The sequence below is a fragment of the Rousettus aegyptiacus genome, unplaced genomic scaffold, assembly GCF_014176215.1.
Source record: "Rousettus aegyptiacus isolate mRouAeg1 unplaced genomic scaffold, mRouAeg1.p scaffold_m13_p_12, whole genome shotgun sequence".
Lineage (NCBI taxonomy): Eukaryota > Metazoa > Chordata > Mammalia > Chiroptera > Pteropodidae > Rousettus > Rousettus aegyptiacus.
In genome coordinates this window covers 15,754,986-15,775,830 of record NW_023416287.1, presented here as the reverse complement: position 1 = coordinate 15,775,830, position 20,845 = coordinate 15,754,986, and the positions used below count along the sequence as shown (strand labels likewise).

Here is a 20,845-nt window from a genome sequence, read left to right as displayed (position 1 = left end):
GGAACCAACATGCAGTGGGAGACAGAAAAGGGGTACTGGTTTATGTTAGAATGAATATCCATTATGACCAGACAGTCTTCAAGGGAGGGTCGAGGGAAGCAATCCCCTGCTTTTGGCCTGGGTCTAGCTAGCTCACATATCAGGCATCAGTCATGTCTTAAAACAGTCTCTCCTCCACGAGGTGTTCAATATTTATTGTTAGGAATGCACCTGGTTGAAAGTAACAGAAAACTCTACTACCTGGTCTAAATAAGACTCTCCCCTCCCCATAAAACTGGAAGGCAGTCCAGGGTTTGTACAGCTGCTTTAGTATATCTTGAAGAACTAGGCTTCTTTTGTCTTTCTGTTCTGCCATTCTTAGCATAATCCTCCTCATGGTCTCAAGACAGCTGCTGCACCTCCAGATGTTATGCCTCAGTCCCAAGCATTAAGTAGGGGAAAGGTTAAGGTCACGAACTTCTCCAAAGACTTCCTTTTTATTCTAGAAGAGTTCTCCCTTGGGACTTTTGCCTGCATCTTATTGGTCAGAACTTTGTCTCATTGCCACCCTCCGCTGCAAGAGAGTTTGGGAATTTTGTACTTGAATTCCAGCCTCTGTAGTTTAGAAAAGCAAGGAATAAGTGGTTGGAATAGATACTGAGTGAGCCTCTGATTTGTCATATGGCATTTAATTGAAATATATTGATCTACAATATGTTCTGGATATATCCCTGCCTCTGCTCTTACTCCTTGTTTGTTCTTTTTCACTCTTCCAGCTTTCTTTCCTGGTAGTGGCAGAGTGGGGGTTGTGTGTTGGGGGGGAAGGGCATTGGTCTTGGGGAAACATACTTCTACCCTTTCTAGAATATCTGTTCCCTTGCCACTCATTCCTCGTGGTCTTCTCTCACTACAGATAAGGAAAATTCGGTATCTTCTTTGCTCCCTTCTGCTCTTTCCGGACAATTGTGCCTTCAGCACTACTTAACACCCTGATCCCTTCTTCCCTGAATATTGACAGTCTCAAGAGGGTCCTTCCTACTCTTTTCTCTTAGCCCAAATTTCTTCTTTTACACTCCCAAGGTACTTGAGCTGACTCTCTTTAATGGTATTATTTTCTTCATTGAAACTGAAACCAAATTATCTAAAGTGGTAGTTTACAAAATGTGTTTCGCATCGTAGGTGCTCAAACTGGTATCTTCTATTATTATTACTATTAATAACGTCTTATCGCCTATATCAGACTCAGCTCATTAATGAGAGGCTCTGAATCTGATGTCTGATTCATCACTGTAACCCACACTTGGCCTGGAAATGAGCAATGGTCATAATTAATGCTATGCCGAGATAATAAAGGGGCCGCAGGCAGGTAAAGGGCAACATTTCAAAGGAAGGGTGCTGTAATGGGGATGTGAGAAATGCTAAAACCTGGCTGAGAGCCAGAATCTGGAAGAGAAGACCCTTATTCCGTCGACACTTAAAATAGGCAGAGTCCGGCTTGATTCACTGGGACCCAAGCGGAGCGCCTCGCGTCTGAAAAGCGACGAGGTAGGGCATCCGTCATTTCACTCCACCTCCTCCCCTTGGTCCGGAAAGGGAGGAGGGAATGTATCCCGCTCGGCCGTCTGGGATAGCTGCGCACGCGCAGCTTCCGGCTTCATGTCTCGGGAATTATTTGACGCCACCGCTTCGGACCTGCAGAAGACTCCGATCAGGCGCGCCGCGCACGCGCAGTGGCCCACTCGGCTCGGGGAGTTATTTGACGCTGCCGCCCCTGGCAGACGGAAGTTGCCTGAGTAGAGCCCAGCCGGCCGGCCCGACCGGCCTTCGTCGTCCCCAGGCGCCCTCGGAGAGTCGCTGACCGGTGGACGGACCAACTGCCTGAGGACAGCCGGCAGGGGCAGCGAAAACGCCGGCCCTATGGCGCAGGTGGCGTGAGGCGGAAGGCCGAGTGCGGCCGGCGGTGGCGGCCCCCGCCCCAGCGATGCGGGCCCCGCCCGTCGCCTCAGGTAACCGGGCGGCCCTCCCCGTCGCGGTCGGACCCTCCCTTCTCCTCCCCTCCGGGAGGTCCCGGGACGGCCAAGTTTTGTGTCTTGGCTCTGGGTGCTGTAAGGGGCCGGGCTGAGGAAGCACATCTCCGCATTTTTTTTTCTGGAGACCCACGGGGTCCGGAGGAACGTAGCCCCGGTTGGCGACGTCCGTCGGGTCTGATTAAATCCGGTCTAGCTATTGATAGCTGCCCCGGCCAGACGAAACTCTCTTGGCAACCTGGGGGAGGGGGCGGGTCTGGAGCGGAGCTAGACAACTCCGGCGAAGAATTTGGTCCTGCAGAAAGGTTGGTCCGAGTTGCTGCCGTGCTATGGGGACGATGCCGCCTACTGCACAGTGACACTCGGATGAAGAGTTGTTACTGAAAATAAACAGCTAACTCTTGTTAAGCGCTTACTATACGCCAGGCATTGTGCCAGGTCATTACGTTCACCACATCTAACTTCACAACAACCCTGTAAGGTAGGATTATTATCCCCATTTTACTGACAAGGCAACAGAGGTCCTGAACGGTTAGGTGACTTATTTGCCCAAGGTCACTTAGCTGGTAATTTGAACCCAAGCAATCTGACACCAGATTCAAGTTCTTAACAATTAGGTCAGTGACTCTCCAACTTTGCTGCAGGTTAAAATCACCTAGGGTAGCTTTTAAAGATTCCTGATGCCCAGATAGCACACCCAGACCAATTAAATCAGAATTCGCGGGAAGTGGGGGGCGGGGAGCGGTGATGCCAGATATAAGTATTTTATTAAAGATCTCCATATGATCTCAGTGTGCAGCAAAGTTTGAGAACTGCTACAGGAGGTAATTCTGCATTCAAAAGACGTTTCAGTGTTTCTCTAGTTTAAGTGTAGGAAAATCATCTGGGAGTTTATTAAAAATGTGAGTTTCACTGGTAGAGATATTTTCATTAGGCCCATGGACAAGTACACCTTGTTAAAGCCTGTTGGGGTGGGAAGTAACTTTCTCTGCAGCATTTCTGAGTCAGCTGGACCTTTTGAAGTGTATACATGTCATGCAAAACTTAGTTTGCAATTTTCCTGAGTATGCCGGAGTCATGGGTGTAGTGTCTCTAACCTGTAGGTCTACTTTGCATACGCTGGTCCTCTGCCTAGACCATCCTTCAGTTTCTCCCCACTTCACACAAAGGCATACGCTTCTGATCTCTTACACACATGCATATATCTGTTTCTTCCTGTCTCTGGCTGCATAAGTCCCAACATTCAAGATGCCTCTATCTGTGACCACTCAGCCACTTTGGGTCTTTGCTCCTTGCTACTTAGCATCATCATAATGGAATTTACCAATTATTTTTTTCTGTGTTGTGTTTCTGTCTTTTACTAGATTATAAGCAACTTGAACCTTGTTGTCTCCATCTCTGTATTCTTTCCAGTGCTTTCGCATACAGACTTACAAAGGTTTTATTGAATGGAATGTTTGATGATCCCTTTTATGTCATAGACTTCATGCTACAAACAGATTCTTCTCTATTTCCGTTTTTGGAAAAGGTATTTGGTAGTTTTTAATCTATAAAGTTTTGTTATTTTTGCTTACAGATACTCTAGCTAGGTTAATTTATCCATCTAGCAATTGAATGAACACATGAGGCACTATGTAGGACTAACTGGGAAGTGACTATGTAGGACTAACTATGTGCAGTCAACAGTGGTTGATTTTTGATATCTGATTTTATCACAATCAGATGCAATCAGTTCTTTAGTGGAAAGCTTTTTACTGCCTTTAGGCCTTTGCACGTATTCCCCACTACATTGTCCAAAATAGTGTTAAGTTGTCATCCATTCAATGTCATTGCTTTGTTGGTACTTGGTAAATCCTAGTAGATGGAATTGCTATTGGAAATAGATTATCCTATTTACCAGGAGAGATGACATAAGAAGTACTTAATGAAGATAAAACCTCGATGTCAGAGGGATTGACAAACTTAGTATGCATTTACTGCAGAATGCCTTAAGTGCTATTGTCCAACATATTTACATGTTTTAAAGGAAGGCAGGGCAATCATTCAGATTATATTCACTCTCTTGGCTGGTCTTAAAACCATGTAAGGTTTGTAAAAGTGCGTATGTGTGTGAAGGTCATTATAAAGAGATTTTTGGACAATAAAGATTTATTTATAGCAGTTAAATATGTTGAAGTATGTGACTGAATAAAAACACATTTCATATAATGACTTCTTTGCAGTAAAAGGATTATTATAGATTTTCTTCAGTTTTGTACTGTTTTTCAACTTTTAGGCTAAGGCTAATAGAAATTAATGAGACAATTCCTGTTAAATTCAGATACTCAAGAAACTTATTCTTGTTTCTCTAATCAGATATGGGCAGAGTATCTAGTTCTGGCCGCAGCACATGGAAGAAACTCAATCTTTTAGCCTGAGGATCTAGTCGATCTCCAAAGTAAAGGTGGAAAATTCACATGCTCAGTAAAAGGCCAGAAATGACTCTAATCATGATAGCCTGAGATCTAGAAATGGATTGTTTCAATTGAGATGCCCATCAGTGTTAGCAGGTGTGTTCCCTGGCATGTGTAAAGTCCTTTCATATAGAATTCATGATTTCTTTTGGTACAAGATGATTAAAGGTATAGAATTAAGGTACACGGAGTTTAATTCTAAGTTTTTATAGGTGAAGAAAGTAGGTAACTTGCCCAAGACTACATGGTTGGCTTCTAGAACGTCTAGGGCTAGAAAGCAGGCCTCCTTTCTCTGGAAGCAGTGTCCCCTTCCACACGCATTCGTCCAATGTGAGAGGATGTCTTTTTTGTTGTTGTTATTGTTGTTAGAGGATGTCTTTGTTGTTGATTGTGTGTGTGTGTGTGTGTGTGTGTGTGTGTGTGTTTGGGGATTGGGGAAGTGGACAGAATAGTCTGCTATATTTGAGATATTCGGTTAGACGCATAGTGAGTGCTTGGTGTGTGACCTATACTTTGCTATATAAACTGGGATACCAAGGTAAATTAGACACAGCCTCTGTCCTCAAGGAGTCTATAGTCAGGATTGTGATCAAAGTAAAAGTATAGTATCTAAGGCAGCTCTGTCAAATAGAATTTTCCGCAGTGATGGAATTGTTCTATTTTATTTTTGCACTTTCAGTATGGTAGCCACTAGCTACATGTGACTATTGACCACTTGAAATGTGAATAGTGTAAATAAAGAACTGAATTTCTGATTTAATTTAAATTTTAGTAGTTACATGTGGTTATGGCTACTGTATTGGACAGAACAGATCTGAGGCATAAAAAATGAGAACTAGTGGTGGTGCTGGTAGGGGACAGGCCAAGTATTCATATTTTTTTGGGCAGAGGCTAGACTGGCAAAAACTGTTTCCACTTTTAGAGAGGAATGTAGGTAGAACCTGTCTTTCTTTTTTTGTAATTCAGGTGTTTGATAGGATCCATAACAGTTAGACTCTGGTGCATAGGTGAATACATTCCTTTTTAGCCAAACTTGATTTATATTTACCTCGTAGGTCAGTAGAACTACAACAGAAATATAAACTATGGTCTTTTTGCCTTTATTAGTCATTAAGTTATATGGATGACCTTGAGTGTACTTGTGTGCCTTAAAATCCAACATGGCGCATTTATTTACTCAGAGTTTTGGCACTCTGTACCCTATTTTTCCATAGAAAGAAGGCACAACATGTAATATGTACCTTGTATTTGTACATCTCAAAGTATGTTGACTTATGTTGCTTTATTTGAACCTTCTCCCAAGTCATTTTAGCTAGGTACTATAGGTATTCTCCCTGTTTTACAGATGAGGAAACTATGACAAAGAAACACCAAGTGACTTGTCCAAGGTCATGTGGTGAGGTATGGAGTCAGAAAAAGGAAAGAGCATTGGACTTCAAGGCAAGAGGTGGAGTTTCTTGTCCCAGCTCTACTGTTAACTTGATGTGACCTGAGCAATTCATAACCTCACCTAGTGGCTAGAGACATCTGTCTTACATTTCTAGCCTTGTTATTAGAATAAAATAAAGTAACATGTGAAAACTCTTTGAAAAGGATCAATTATGCAGAACTACATTGTTATTAAGCAAGATCTCCAGTAGTTTTTTGTTGTATGATGCTGCCTTTATATCTAATCACATCAGTTATCATGTTGAATACTACCATACTATGGTTTCGTCATTGATTTTTCTCATCTTCCTTATATGAAACCTTCTCTTGGGCAGCCATCGTGTCCTGTGTATATCTATAGGACACAATAGTACGTTTACCCTGGGACATACAATACCTGACATGTAGCAGATGTTTAATAAATGTTTAACTAAGTAATTGATATCTGGATTTACTTTGTGAAGTTTAAAAAAATGTTCTCTGTAATTAGACTTGAAGCTCCTTGGAAACAGGGATAATATTTATTTACTGTTATATTCCCTGTGCCTTATATATAAGGCACGTAATAAATATTGGTTGAATGAATCGATGTAATTAATGTCAGGCTGTGGTCTTAGTGTGTCCACCACTATATTGATCATTTTGGTAATTTGTCAATTAAGTCAAACCTTCATGTTACTCTGTGTAGTACCTACAAGTCATATGCTGTTACTCAGCACACAGTCACCTGATAATAGAAACTTCCAGAGAGATAACCTAAAAATGGGCGCACATAGAGTTGGGAAGGAAATTAAGTGATCTACAGGGGAGCACAGTCATCTTTCCCCTCCTCCTGTCATATTTACTTCTGGAGCATTGAAGGTAGAGACTTCTCTGCTAGCAGTTCAGATTGTTAGCTGACAGAGCCTATCTGAGAAGGAGACTCTTGGGATCCTTAACATAGCAGTCAGAGCCCTTAATCATCTGACCTCAGTTATGTCTTCATATGTCACTGCAGCGCCCAACCCTCCCTGCCTTGTTCCATCCTTAATATAGTAGCTACACTGGAGTTTGCTTTTCTACGTGCCCTTTGGCCTGTCTTGAACACTTCTATCAAATTGCTTTATTAGGAATTCAGTTCCTGTTGTATCATTTCTATGATAAAGTTAAATTTTCTCTCATTCTCTGTCCCCAGTTTTTACTAAATTAATTACCAATGTAGCATTCATAGTTTTTCAAAATTGGTCACTGCTTAACTTTGAAACCTTACCTGCCACCTTCTACATACAGCTTGCTTTTCTGCCACTCTGGGTTTTTAGTTTCTGGTGCTGTTTTTTGGTGGTTGAAGCAAGCGTCTTTCCTCAGATATTTTTCTTTTCTATCTGCCCCTTCTTACTCTCTCTTTTACCCACGTCACTTTGCAATTCATATGCCCCATAAGCTATAGTCGTTCCTGATCTTACCCTATTGTTTTCCAGCTTGGCCCATATTTCAATCAGAAGTAATCTTCTCGTCTCCAAACTTACACAATATCTTGCCTATAGCTTTTTTTTTTTTTTTAATGGCATTTAGCACTTCAAGTTTCTAATTTATGTTACAGTTAATATATGTGTGTCTTGTCTCCTCAATTAAACTAGAAACTTGTTTGAAACAGGAACCAAGCTCTATTATTCTGTCTCCTTCCTGGTCTTAACTGCATTGGGTATAATAGATGGTTAATAACTATTTGTTAAATAAGTCAACTTGGTGGTTCCTGGCAGTGTCTGAGTTTTCATATGTATAGTCAGGATACTGATATGTACTTACCAGTTCTGTTACATGATCTATTAATAAAAATGTACTAGTTCCACAACTCAGACCTACTTGCATTTCTCTGTGATCCTTATAATCTTTAGTCATGTTTATATGTGTTTATTTAGTTTTAATCATGATATATGTTTTTATTCCTCTGTAGAATAGCTATCATTATTGATTGCTTACTATAGACTAGGACATGTTCCAAACATCTTACGTTCATTGATACTATAATCACTCAATGGCAGGGAAGTAGGCTATTATCCTGCTGTTATCCCCATTTTACAGATGTGGATGCCCAGACACAGAGGTAGAGTAACTTTTGCAAGGTTTCCCAACTTGTGGGTGGTAGAGCTGGGCTTTGGATCTAAGAAGTCTAGTTCCAGAGCTCCGGCCCTTAACCAGTCCTCCTTTATATTTTTATGCTGCTTGTCTCTATCTTTAATGACTACATTATAATATATATAGTTTTTATGTTCTAAGTATGAAGTTATCCCATTATTGACAGTTAAATTATACCCACTTCTCCATCTTATGTACACTAGTACAGTGAATGTCTTGTGCATTTTTTTACTGAGTCGCTTTATAAGAAAAAAATTAAGTGGTATTGCTGGGTCAAGGCATGTGATGTTACTATGTCTCCTGTTATGTATTGGCCAAATATGCTATTCTTAGTGAATGGTTAGAAAAATGACATGAGCCTGAGGTGCATTACAAGTGGGCCAGTTAATTGACCCCACAGCAAGTGGACTAGGCTATCAAGGTATAACATTGTTATGCCATGGTGCTATCCTGAGATACTGATGTGGATGTGAACATCCTTGTCCCGGGAGACCTAGGCTGTGCAGCAGTTCCTGGTTCCCGAAAGTAATGATGTTCTCTGAGATCTCTGCTTTCGTTGCTTTGGATAGTCTGAGCTGCAACAGCAAGAGAAGGTTCTTATTTGTATGTTTAAGAATAGGCTGGTCACTGTCAAAACTGGCCTAAGAGAATGTAATCCCACCAGATTTGTCACACTATACTCCATCCTCATCTGTTTTCTCCTGACAGCAACAAAACTCAAAGTTACAGGACCTCCAAAGTTGGGTTATAAGCCCAGCCCCTGGCTCATAGCTGGGTTAGGGCGACTTCCAGGGCAGCAACAGCTCATCCACAGTGTATGCCACAGGAATGGGGCTAATTCAGTTACCAAAATCAGCATATGCCTTAATGTTTGCTCAGAGGCATAATTGACCCACAGATAAGTTCTTTTTAGCCCATGTTGTGTGGATTGTTAAGAAGCTTGAAGTATTTGCCAATATTTAAAGTGTAGGAAACTTCAAAGAAATGTCCACATTTTCTGTATTCTCTTGAAAAATTGGATTACCTGACAATACTGGGTCTGCATTCCTTCAAGGTAATAATTGGCTGTGGCTGAGTAGTGACTGTGCCTTTTAAAGGGAGCCTGTATTCTCTGGTTTGCCATACCCACCCACTTCACTATTTATTACCTGTTTGGTTCCTAGATGGGAGGGGGAGCGGGGAGGTGTTTAACCTTTACAGACCTAATATTTAGTAATGATCACTCTATTATCCTGAAATTACTAGATAATATATAACCTACTAACATAATTTTTAAAAAATCAGTGAAATTCTTTAACAGGTGAAAACATAAATTACTATCCTTTCAAAAAAATTAGTATTTAAAAAAAATGCTCAGGTTCTAGAGGACATAACAGAGTAGTCAGATGCTTGTGTCTACTTACAAATTGAGAAGTAAGACAGTAACATGACACTTTTTATTTTTGACATGTTCAAATAAGGGCAAAATAAGTATATATGTAGTTCTTCACAGCAGTGGGTGGTGATTATGTTCCTCACAGCAGTGTGTGGTGTTAGCAACTCAGATGCCACAAGTGGCATGCGTTTGGTGATGTGATTTTTCCGAAATGGTGAACAAGTCTTGGTATGGTAAGGTTCTAAACATAAAAAAGTTCAGTCTTTTTCCTGTTTATACTATTAATCTCATTAATAATGGAAGATTCAGTGGGTATTTTAAAAAGGCACAGAACTTTTTGTATTTATATGTAACCTGGAATTAGATTTTTGGGCTTCAACAATTAACAGTGATTTTCTGGCAGACATTTCAAAGTCATGTGAAATGTAGTGTAATTATTCATTGTGCAGGACTGTCTCCTGCATTGCAGGATGTCTCTGTTTCCTGACTCTGCCCATAAATACCAACAGCACGCCCCAATCATTGTGTTAACCAAAAGTGCACTTAATATTTCCAGAATACCCTGTTGGGGCAGTTCTCGTCTATGGAAAACCATTGCCCTAAACTCCTGAATGTATCCTGTTGGCCTTACCTTATCAGAATTGAGTTTTTATCACTTGTTTTGCTAATTTAATAGGTACAAAATGATATCTTAGTTGCTTTACTTTGTGTTTCTTTGATTTCCTTGTTTGTTTCCAGTATTTGTTTTCTCTCCATTGTTTTATTTAATTTGCCTGTAATTGTAATGCACATGTTTGTCTTAATGTTTTTTGTCATATTTTGTTAAAATTTAGTGTTTTTCTGTTCATACATTTGAATATTTTAATTCAACTTTTTAATTGTATCCTTTCCGTACCTTTCTAGTTTACATGTTTTTCGAAAATATTTCATTTTCTCACATTTAAACATGAGTCCATTTAAAGAATTAAAATTTTTTATGTTTACAAATTTATAAAGTTTTTAAGAAGAATTTAAGAGCTGTTAAACCTGTTTTGATTGTTTTTTTTCCTGTTTTATTTTTTTTTAAAGAATGATATTCCTGTCTTCAGAATTGGGAGAGGTGGTAGCTGTTTCTTAAAATGCGGATTCCCAGGCCCCGCCCACCCTGATCTACAGAATTAAGTTTGAATAGGGCTGGGGCCTTGGCATATGCATTTTATACCAGAGGTTCCCCCCCACCCCCATGATTCTTAATATATACAAGGGAGTTTAAGAGCTAGCTTGTCTTTAATTTTTTTTTTCTTAAAACATTTTTTCTTTCAATAAGATGTTATTTGGAATGGTTGCTAAATACTTAAATATTCGTTGAGTATTTGGAAACCATCAAGTACTTTTTTTTTTTTACTAATAGCTTAAAACAAATGAGCTTTTTAAAATTTTTATTTGTATATGGTATGCCAAATTTTGGACATACTTCAGTGGAATAAAGGGAACACTTTCTAACATCTTCCTTTTCCCCATGGCATGGATCAGGCTTGACATTCTGAAACATTTATTCAGTATCCACTGTGTGCCAGGGACTCAGATTTAGGAAATAAGGTTTCCATTCAAAAAAGATTGACACACTAGCAGTGAAGATGTCTTTACACAGCTAACAAATAAGCTGATATGAAACTTGGTATGGACAGCCTATAATAGGTACTCAGAGCTGGGGAAGATGGGTGATTTGAGTCAACAAAAGTTTTATCAAGAGAGGACATTTGAGTTGTTCCTTGAATGACTACTTCATAAGGAGGATCAGGGTTGGGAATGGCAGTTAAGTCAGTGGGAGAAGCATGAGTAGTAATATAGAGTATAAAAAACGTGTTGGGTTTGAGGAAGGTTTTCTAGAAAAAATTAATGCTAGTCTCTTACCAGTTTGAAGAAAAATTACTTAAGAGATAGAACTTTTAAAAGATTAAGTGTACCCATGTATTTTGTTTTGTAAGTGTACTCACTGCTAGCTGGGCAAACTGTTCAGAGCAGGTAGAAAATGGAAGTTAAATGAATTGGAAAGGCCTAACTGTCCTTGATCTTCTTCATGAACATGGCATTTATGATTGTAATACTTACATTGCATTCATACAGATATATTTTCTGTAGTTAAAATTTCTCATTTGTGTGATAGATTATCATTTCATGGAGAATATACAGCATAGGAGAGGCAGTACATGCCATGGTTAAGAGCATGGTCCCTGGTACCTGGTTTAAAACCCAGCTTTACCACATTATAGCTCTGAAGACTCAGGTAAGAAGCAAACATCTCTATGCCTCAGTTTTTTCATCTGTGAAATAGAGATAACATTACTTAATAGTCACAGTTATTTTGGTGGTTACATGAGTAGTATGTAGTAAATGCTTAGTAAGTGGCAGCTCTTAATATGTTTTCTGAAGGACACCATGACTTCTAGATGTTCCATTACTAGAAGTTTGTGTACCACTGCTACAGAAAATGAAATTGTCTCAAAAAATATTAGTACAATTTGAGGACATTGGTGGGCAATTGTAGGGTGTTTTCAGCATGTTTTAGGTACTTGGAAACCATTGACTAAAAAATCTGGGTCTTAGAGTAAACTCTGTCCTTTGTCTTCCTTTCTTATTTAGGGCAGTCCATTCATCCATCTTTTTCTATCATGGAACATAGAGGAAGATTCCCTCATTCTCTGAGTGTACCAACTCTGATCATTTTATCCCCGTGCAAAATGGCTGTCTGTCCCAGCTCTGCTCCAAGGCTTCTGAGGGTTTTCTTGGGAAGGTGCTGAGACAGCTTCTTCCCAGGGTCTGCCTTCTTACCTGGTCTCACCATGAGGCTATTTTAGGACACTTCTCAAAACATTTGTGTTTTTTTTCTGTCGTCTTGAGGCAGTATCTTTACAGCTTCTTTATCTTGCCAGGTAGGGTAAGTCTATATTTTACTTCCTTTTATTAATTTGCAACAGTATAATTTGACACGTAATTTTATTTTGTCTTTTCAGGTGCCATTTGGATAGTCCGTTAGCGGCACGATGTACTCTGAGTGGAGGTCTCTGCATTTGGTGATTCAGAATGATCAGGGCCACACCAGTGTGCTGCACAGCTATCCAGAGAGCGTTGGACGAGAGGTGGCAAATGCAGTGGTCCATCCTCTCGGGCAGGCTTTAGTTACTCCTTCAGTGGCTGGTAATGAGAGTTTGTTAAAGACTGACAAAGAAGTAAGTGTTTCTTCATTTTATTCTACTATGTGAAAATATAAGTTTGTTAATGAAAACTTTATTAAATGATGCCTTTTTAATGGATTTATGCTCATAGTACTGTGACTTCTCAGTTTTGACCTTATTCGGGTTGAGGATTGGGGGCTCAGAGTTTGTGGCATTTAGGAGGATTATGTTGTAGCGTCTTGCCGCTAGGGCTTTCTACTAGCCAGACTCAGTTATCCACTTGGGCTTCGTGCCTGAGACAGTCTTGAGAATTGGGCCCTTTCTCCTAAGCTCAAGGGTTCGTCTTCAGATTTCCATCCAGAGGTGTGTTTGGAAGGTCTTCATTCCTATCTGAGGGGCATTTTTCTCTCTTCAGAGTACCCTAGCAGAGACTTACCCTGAGAACTAGTGCTTGCCCTGGTGCACTCTCCTCTTGGTGTATTTGTAATCCCTTGCTGCCTTGTCCTGGGAAGAGATGACACATGTGTAGATACAGGTGCTACGGTACAGCCCTGTTTATTCTTCTTTCCTAGCCTTAAAAGGATATGAGGGAATAATCCCTGAATCTGTGTCCTCTAGAATTACACAGTGAAACCATAGTGTGATATCACTGAAGATATCTTCTCCTTTGTCTTTCATCTGCTAATTAGCAACTTGCAATCTCTTTTAAAATTCTTTCTCTCATGCAGTGAAATCCTGCCCCCCCCCCCCCGTTTGTCACACCATCACTGTGCTCTTATAGTCTTCTTTAACATTTATTGCTATTATATATTATACTACATTATATTGTTATATTACTGTTATATATTTTCTACCTTTAGCCTTTGCAGTTGTTCTTGAGCTTAGAAATTTCAGTGCACGTGTTTATCTTGATTCAACTTTAGTTTTAAGCTGCGGAAGTCTTTTTGAATCTAAATATCTAGCTAACAAGTTAGCTGTCCTTTTTAGCTTTATGACATCTACAAATGGACAGCATATAATCTATTTTTCTCTTTTTTCCTAAGTTAAAATAATCTTGATACATTAATCCACTGTTACTCTTTCATCTAGTGTTTCAATCAGTTATAAATCCAGTTATTCTACCTTCCTCTGGGCTATATGTCTCCATCTCGTCCACAAGGATCTCCTGCATCTCACCAGGTTTCTTGCTAAAGCCAAGATCTTCCTTTGCCAGAGAAGGCTGTTAAAAGCATGGTGAGAATAGCTTCAGATTTCTAGGTGGAAGACCAGGGTTCAAGCTTTCAGCTTTTCCAAAGCAGTGACTTAGACCAATTGCTCAATTTTACCAAACTCCAGTTTTCTTACCTAAAAAGGGAAGTTAGTTTATCCTCTCATGCATGATTATTTTGATGGGTAAATGACATTTATGAAAGTGCTTCGTAAACTTCCAGGATTATACAGTTGTCAGCTGCTTTCATAGTAACCCTGTTAATAAAGGAATGTAGCTCGTCTGGCGTGACTTGTTCTTTTTGAGCAGGCTGGTTTCCAGTGATCATGCTTTTCTTTTATAAGTGCTCACTGATCATCTGTTTAGTAATTTGTCCCAGTTTTGTCTGGAATTCACCAAAACTTTCCAGTCTACACTATCTGGAATACAGTTTCATCCTCTTTTTCAAATTGGGCTCTTTTCCTTTTCTCATCACACCTTATTCATTCTTTATGACTGAAGGCACTGGTTCAGCAGTCTTGTAGACAAGTTCTTTCAGCCTTTAGGATGTGAGTCAGATGGGTGAGGAGGCTGGAACTCATTTAGTGCAGCTAAATGCCTTTGAAAAATCTTATCTAGCTTCAGTCCCTTCTCACCTGCATTTGTCCTTGCCCTTCCATTTTAAATATTATTTTCTTTGGCAGGGAAAATAGGCATCAGATAAGAGTTGAGCAGTTCATTTTCCTTCCTGTAGTTTGTTAATATTGCATAATCTGGAAATGGAATGTGATCAAATGTACACGATTTCCTAAATGACACATGTACCCAGTATGCAATAAAGTGGAGAAAAATATCTAAAATTTTCTATTCTGTGCCTCCATTCTCTGTGGAAAATCAATATGACCTGTACTTACTTTTTATTTCACAGAACAAACAGTAATAATGTTTAAAGGGTAAATACTAACATAGACTTCATATTTACAAATAAGTAATTCTTAAAAATTTTGCTTAGGAAATGTCACTATGTCTTATACATGCAAAATGCATTCTCTAGAATAGATCTACTATATTTGTTGAGATGAATATACTCTCAATTGAGAGTTTTTTTGGAAATAAAAATGTTACATTTTAAATCAGTCTGCTGAGATATAGGTAGAGATGTTTAGTAATTCTATATGCATACATATTTTTTTGTTTAGGTAAAATGGACCATGGAAGTAATTTGTTATGGACTGACCCTTCCATTGGACGGAGAGACTGTAAAATATTGTGTTGATGTATATACAGACTGGATTATGGCTTTAGTGTTGCCGAAAGATTCTATTCCATTACCAGTTATTAAAGAGCCTAATTTATACGTTCAAAGTATACTAAAACACCTGCAAAATCTTTTTGTCCCAAGGTAAGCTATACCTGTTTATCTAGCCTGTTATCAGGATCATAGTAAAACATTCATAAATGTTACTTATTTATAATGTAGGAGCTGATTTCATTGTTAGTTTTTTTTTTTTGAACTTAACCTTCATTATTTGTTAATTAAAGAATGTATTAATATGAATGATAGCAGAGATGGGCTTATAGAATGTTTACTAGGCATTTTTAGCAAGTGTGTGCTCATTTTAAAGGCTTTTGGCTTTCTTCTGAATCTTATAGCTAATAGATATTAAAATACTGTGATACCTTGCCTTTCCACTCAAAAAGACATACTCTTGCTTATCTTAATTATTAAATCCACTTAAGCCTTCTACCTTAAAGTGAATCTTTCTTGTGAGAGAATGAAGACATTGAAGCAAGCAGAGTTGACATTATTATGGGCAGATTTGTAGTAGGCCAAAAGATTATCTTGACAATTTGTTACTAATTTCTGCCCCTTCCTCAATATTTAAGGCAAAGACCTTAAATATTGTAATGTAGGTAGGATATGTTCCTTAGTTGTGCTCAAGTTTTTTTTCCAATTCTAAAGATTTATGTCATTATATAGAATTTGGGACATATATAAGTTAATGGAGAAAAAGGCATTAGTTTCCTACCCATTCGTGGGGATTTTCTGTAGGAAAAATCTGTTTTGAGCTATTTTTTATGTCTTTGAAAGAGACAAGGGTGCTTGCCTCCTTTTCTAAAGTTCTGGTTAGAGCTTTTGGTCTGTCAGATGTGAGGGACTTTGAATCATCCAAAAACCAGCTCTATAAATTTTACCTTTTAATTTACAAGGAAGATTACTTTGGAAAATCTGAATTAAAAAGGAAAAGTCTCCATTTAGAACGCTGATGTCTAGAGTCAAATGTAAACTTACCTTGTTTGAAATGCTTTCTGTAATCGGGCTCCTAACCAAATTAGCTGCTACTAAATCTACGTGAGCCCTGCTCTTTGGTTAGATTTATAAATTAAACATTCTCAAGACTCTTTAAAGGTCTTCTCCATTATCGCCTACCCTTTCATCTTCCTCCTCCTTTCCCTCTCCTAGCCGTCTTCTCCCTTTTGTTGGTTTATCTTAAATTCTGCCTTGTGAAGAAAAGTCTTACCTGACCATCAAGGCTCACAGTGATCACACTTTCTGTGAACCTACTTACTTTCTGTGTCATTCCTATATCTTGCCACTGTTTTATTGCTTATCTTTTAAAATGTGAATGGCTCATTTCCCCATCTAATCTACTCAAGGGCAGGAACTGGGTTGCATATATTTTGGGCTTCCACAGTGCAATACTGGTATTACCTAAGGTGTGAATTAAATGCTGGTTGCTTGTATTTATTGATTTCAAATGGAAATAATAACAGGAAATGGTTGGTAGTAATTAGCATATTATTTGGGGCTAAGCAGGTTCTCCTCAAATGATATAATAGCTTTTTCTTGTCATTTCATTTAGGAGACTAATTTGTCGGTCTTTTTGTGCATGGGACAATTTCCTTCCTTTTTGTACCCTTGCCACCTCTCGGTATTCAATTAATTTGTATTGATGAAAAAAGTCAATGGCATTTGAATTAGTTAGGCTTTTGCTTTTCTCTTTTGAGGCACATGTCCACCTTATAAATTGTTGATTTTACTATTTGGTAAATTTTTTTCTCAAAATTGTGTGTACATTACTTCCGAGAGGGTACTGAACTGAATATTAGCATTCTTTGGGCTAGTAATGTCTTAGGGAGCTGAATAATTTCAGGGCTAAATATTGTGAATTAGGATTTCATCTCCTATTTGATATTTCAATTTTTTAAAATTTAGATAGTTCACAAAATTGTCATCAAGTTTACTCAGTTGTTTTTATAAAAAGGGACACTCAAAATAGAGGGAACTGCCCTTACCACTTTACTAGAGATTAAATCAGAGTGGTTGTATGTAACCTTTCTCATTTGCCTATCAGTTTGATTTTTTTTTTTGTATAAGTGAGAGGATTGTGAGCTATCTTTTAAAAATGAATAGGATTTCGATTATATTGCTCAAAATATTGTACTTTAAAAAATATGATTTTCTTATAAAGCAGCAGTTAGCTTACATTTTTGTAAAGAGCCAAACAGTAAATATTTTAGGCTTTTTGGGCCGTATGGTGTCTGTCACAACTACTCAGTTCCGCTGATGTAGAGAAAATACATAAATGAATGAACATAGCTGTGTTCCAATAAAACTTTATTTACAAAAACTGATGGCAGCCCAGTTTTGACCCATGGGCCGTAGTTCATCAGTCCCTGTTCTAGAACAGTTTTTCTGCAGAGTACAAGTTGCTTTTGAAAATTTGGAAAGAAAAGGAACAGTGGTGTTTAGACTTTTCTATTTATTTTTTTAGTGAAAATTATTTTATTTTTCTTAGTTTTAGAAACTTGGACACTGCTCCTGAATTTAGGCCTTCTAGGTGAGGCTACTGTACCAAATGTTTCCTTTCTTGCCACTGGGCAGATACCTGGAAATAGTGGGTAGGCCTAGGTTACCATTGGGGAGGCATGCAGTGTTACTGCTTGCTTGGAAGAGTGTCAGCCCCAGTGTCACTAGTGGTATTTTAATTTCTTATTCTGGGCTTCCTCTTATGTGGCTAGATGAGTTTTGGGGCTATTCTATAATTTTTTATTCTTCTTCAAGTAGCAGAGCAACAGATACAAGCTTGAGCCCTCACGGCATCACATGGACTGGATTCACCTCCAGCTGAACATGGGACATCTCCCTGCTCTTGGGGGCTCTTGGCTTTTTCTAGGTGAATGTCTCATCATTTGCTATAGGTCTGACTTTTGGTGTTATTTGTTTGCAACTCTAGGGTAAGTGTCTGGTTTGCTGAGTCATAGCTTAAAATCTGAGGATCTCTATCCTAAGGGGTAGAAGTTCCAGGGATAGTCACTTCATTTTTTGGATTCTTGAGGGGGCTCTGAGATTTCCTACTCTGACTCAGATTTTTTTTTTTTTAATTTTTATAAGTTTATTTGAGCCAAACTGACATGTGCCAGAGGGCAAGATCTTAAATGCTCCAGAGAGTAACAGTTTTGCAGCTGCTTTTATGCATTTGAAATAAGGAGGGATAATTCAGACATGTTTTATCAGTTCTTTGTGACATGTCATACATAATATATAGAAACTTGGCCTCAAGATTTATTCCAGTAAAGTTAGTTACTTGTCTTGGATTTCACAAGGGAGATCTGGAGGCCAACTCACCGTTTGCTAATGCAGTGAGTTTCTTGCTGTTCTCAAAATTCTGAAGTGTTCTGCTTTGGAGAGTAGGGATAAGGGCTGGGGCTTGGACCTCTTTTCTTTCTTCCTCTTCATCCTCAGCCCTTATACTCTGACCTGTTTTATTCTGTTGGAAAAAAATGGTCCCGTGTACTAAAGAGAGTTGTAAAACTGTTCTAAGCTATCTTGAAAACCTTTGGAGTCCCCATCTTGGGTTAAGATGCCTTTTTTTTTCTTTTTCTTTTTTCTTTTTTTAGAACAGCAGTAGCAGGTGCTCATCTCTGAGGCAATTGCCTGTATACCTCAAGTTTTTGGGTCCTTAGGCTCTTTGCTAGCAGACATTAGCTTCAAAGAGACTGTGAGCACTATGAAATCCCATGCAGAATTCTCATGAATGTATATTTAAAACATTTTTAAAAAGAATGCAAAGGCTGTTCTGCTTCAGTATGAGTAGCAGGAGTGGCTGTGGGTATTCATTCATTCAGCAGAAACCTATTGCATACCTCTTATGTGTCAGGCACATTGTAGACAGAAAATTCAGAGGTGAAGCTTACATTTCTAGCATTACCCTCTCCCCAGGAGCTTTTAGGCTTTCATAGAAGTGGTAGGTTGATAACTGAGTGCCGAGTTGTATGATGGAGAAGTAACTTTGAACTGAAGAGGGTGTGCCTAGTTCCGCCTGCTGATGCTCTTAGGGAGCATCATTGGACTATTGTGTGCTGTGTCCATAAGTAGCCTGCCCTTAAGCTGTTGCTTTCTCTTCTCAAGACTCATCGGTGATATCTGTCTGTCTGTCTTCAGACAGGAACAGAGCTCCAGTCAGATCCGACTATGCTTACAGGTCTTGAAAGCCATTCAGAAACTAGCCCGTGACTCATCCATCATGGCCCGAGAAACCTGGGAAGTCTTACTGTTATTCCTTCTGCAGATTAATGATATACTTCTAGCTCCACCAACTGTTCAAGGTTTGTTTATTTTTTTTCTAATTTATGAGCTTCAAACACAGTTTACTTTTAAATTTTGGCGCAATAGTCGACAAGCCAAGATGAACAATTCTTAGAATGAAAACCCTTAAAAGCACAATATGAAGATATTTTACCTTCAGCGATGGCAGGGAGGGACTCAGTGAATTAATGTATTTTTGATAATGCTAGGAACAATAGCTCGTTTAGTATATTAGCTAGAACCTATATAGGAAACAACTGACTGATTAAATTATAGCCTATATATAATGTGCCTGATTACAAAGTAGTTAACAAAGTAGACTCTGAAAACTTAATAGCTACAGAGATATTTTGTTTAGCTCATGAAACTTATACAGTCTTCAAAGTGTTCTATTCGGAAGTATGACAGTATTCTATTTGTTGCTTAGCCATTAAAAAACCTCCAATTTTCTAAGACTTTAGAGTATATTTTAGAAGCCCTGATTTGTATTTTATAGCACAGTAAGTTTATATTCTAGTTCCAAGTTCCCTGTTGCTTATTTATCTGTGTATTCTCTACTAACACATGTGAGTGTGTTTGTGCTGTCACGCAGATGCAGTGTCCAGGAAAATATCTAAAAGGAATTGTGGAATTTTTGTGTTCAAAGGGACCCCATGATAGTATTGACAAAAGCTGGCCAGTTACTGATTTCTTGTCTCTGTTACACACTCCCCAGGCCTGGGACCTCAGCAACACCAGACAGTCTATCCCCTTCTGGGGCTCATTATTGTCGAAACTTTGTTTTTGTTCATTTGACGTACCCATTCTTATAACTTTTCATTCTAGTTCCACATTTGCCTCCTGGAGTTGTGCAGAGCACAGACCACTGCTATTATCCCTAGTTCCAGGACTCAGAGCAGAAGAACAGCTCTGTTTCATGGTTGAGGCTCTCTGCTGCCCAACACTAGGCATTTTGCTTCCTTCTTTGTCTCCCTCTCCCTCAAAGGGGTGGCTTTCAAACACCTGAAGCAATTTTTAACTAAGTTCAGAGGTAGAAAGACCTTGGTATTTGTTCTGACTCTTTGACTCATTGGTTGTGTGACTTGGGCAAGTTACTTAAATTTCCTGAACCTGTTTTCTTACCTTCACAACGGGTTAATAATTGGTAATAGCATAAATACCTCTCCTGTAGAATTAACTTGAGGATTATGGGCAGTCACGTATATCAACTGCTTGGCAAGGAAACTAACTCCTAGTAGTCGTAGTCACTTGTTATAGGCACTCCTCCTTTCCCTTCTCCATTCAGTGCTGCTGTCCTGCTTGCCGGAAGGTTAAGTTCTTCAGTAAGAACTCAGCAGGGGCGACTTGAAAACTTTCAAAGTAATAATTGGTTGATGTATCTATGATTTCTCTCATAGGAGCTCTTAAGAAAAGTCCCCCCCCCCCCCATTATTTAGTGGTTATTTAAGAATCAAAACTTAACATTGCAGTTATTTTAATTTTTTGACCAGTTCTTTCAAATTAGTGAATTAAAGATTCTGTTTTAAAAATAAATATA

The 20,845-nt window shown here is 38.8% G+C and overlaps 1 protein-coding gene across 3 annotated transcripts in view; it reads left to right on the top strand.

The window, feature by feature from the left end:
- The first annotated feature begins 1,748 nt into the window (after positions 1-1,748).
- RALGAPB (Ral GTPase activating protein non-catalytic subunit beta) overlaps positions 1,749-20,845 on the top strand; it is a 77,527-nt gene continuing 58,430 nt past the window's right edge. Inside the window, exons 1-4 of one of the 3 annotated variants that reach the window (XM_016148276.2) lie at positions 1,749-1,985; positions 12,371-12,586; positions 14,918-15,120; positions 19,165-19,328. In XM_016148276.2, the coding sequence (XP_016003762.2) occupies positions 12,401-12,586; positions 14,918-15,120; positions 19,165-19,328 (553 nt within the window). In that variant the 5' untranslated portion in view covers positions 1,749-1,985; positions 12,371-12,400. Of the gene's footprint in view, positions 1,986-12,370; positions 12,587-14,917; positions 15,121-19,164; positions 19,329-20,845 lie in introns of those variants that run through there. The other 2 variants (XM_016148275.2, XM_036229418.1) reach the window with 2 other exon arrangements.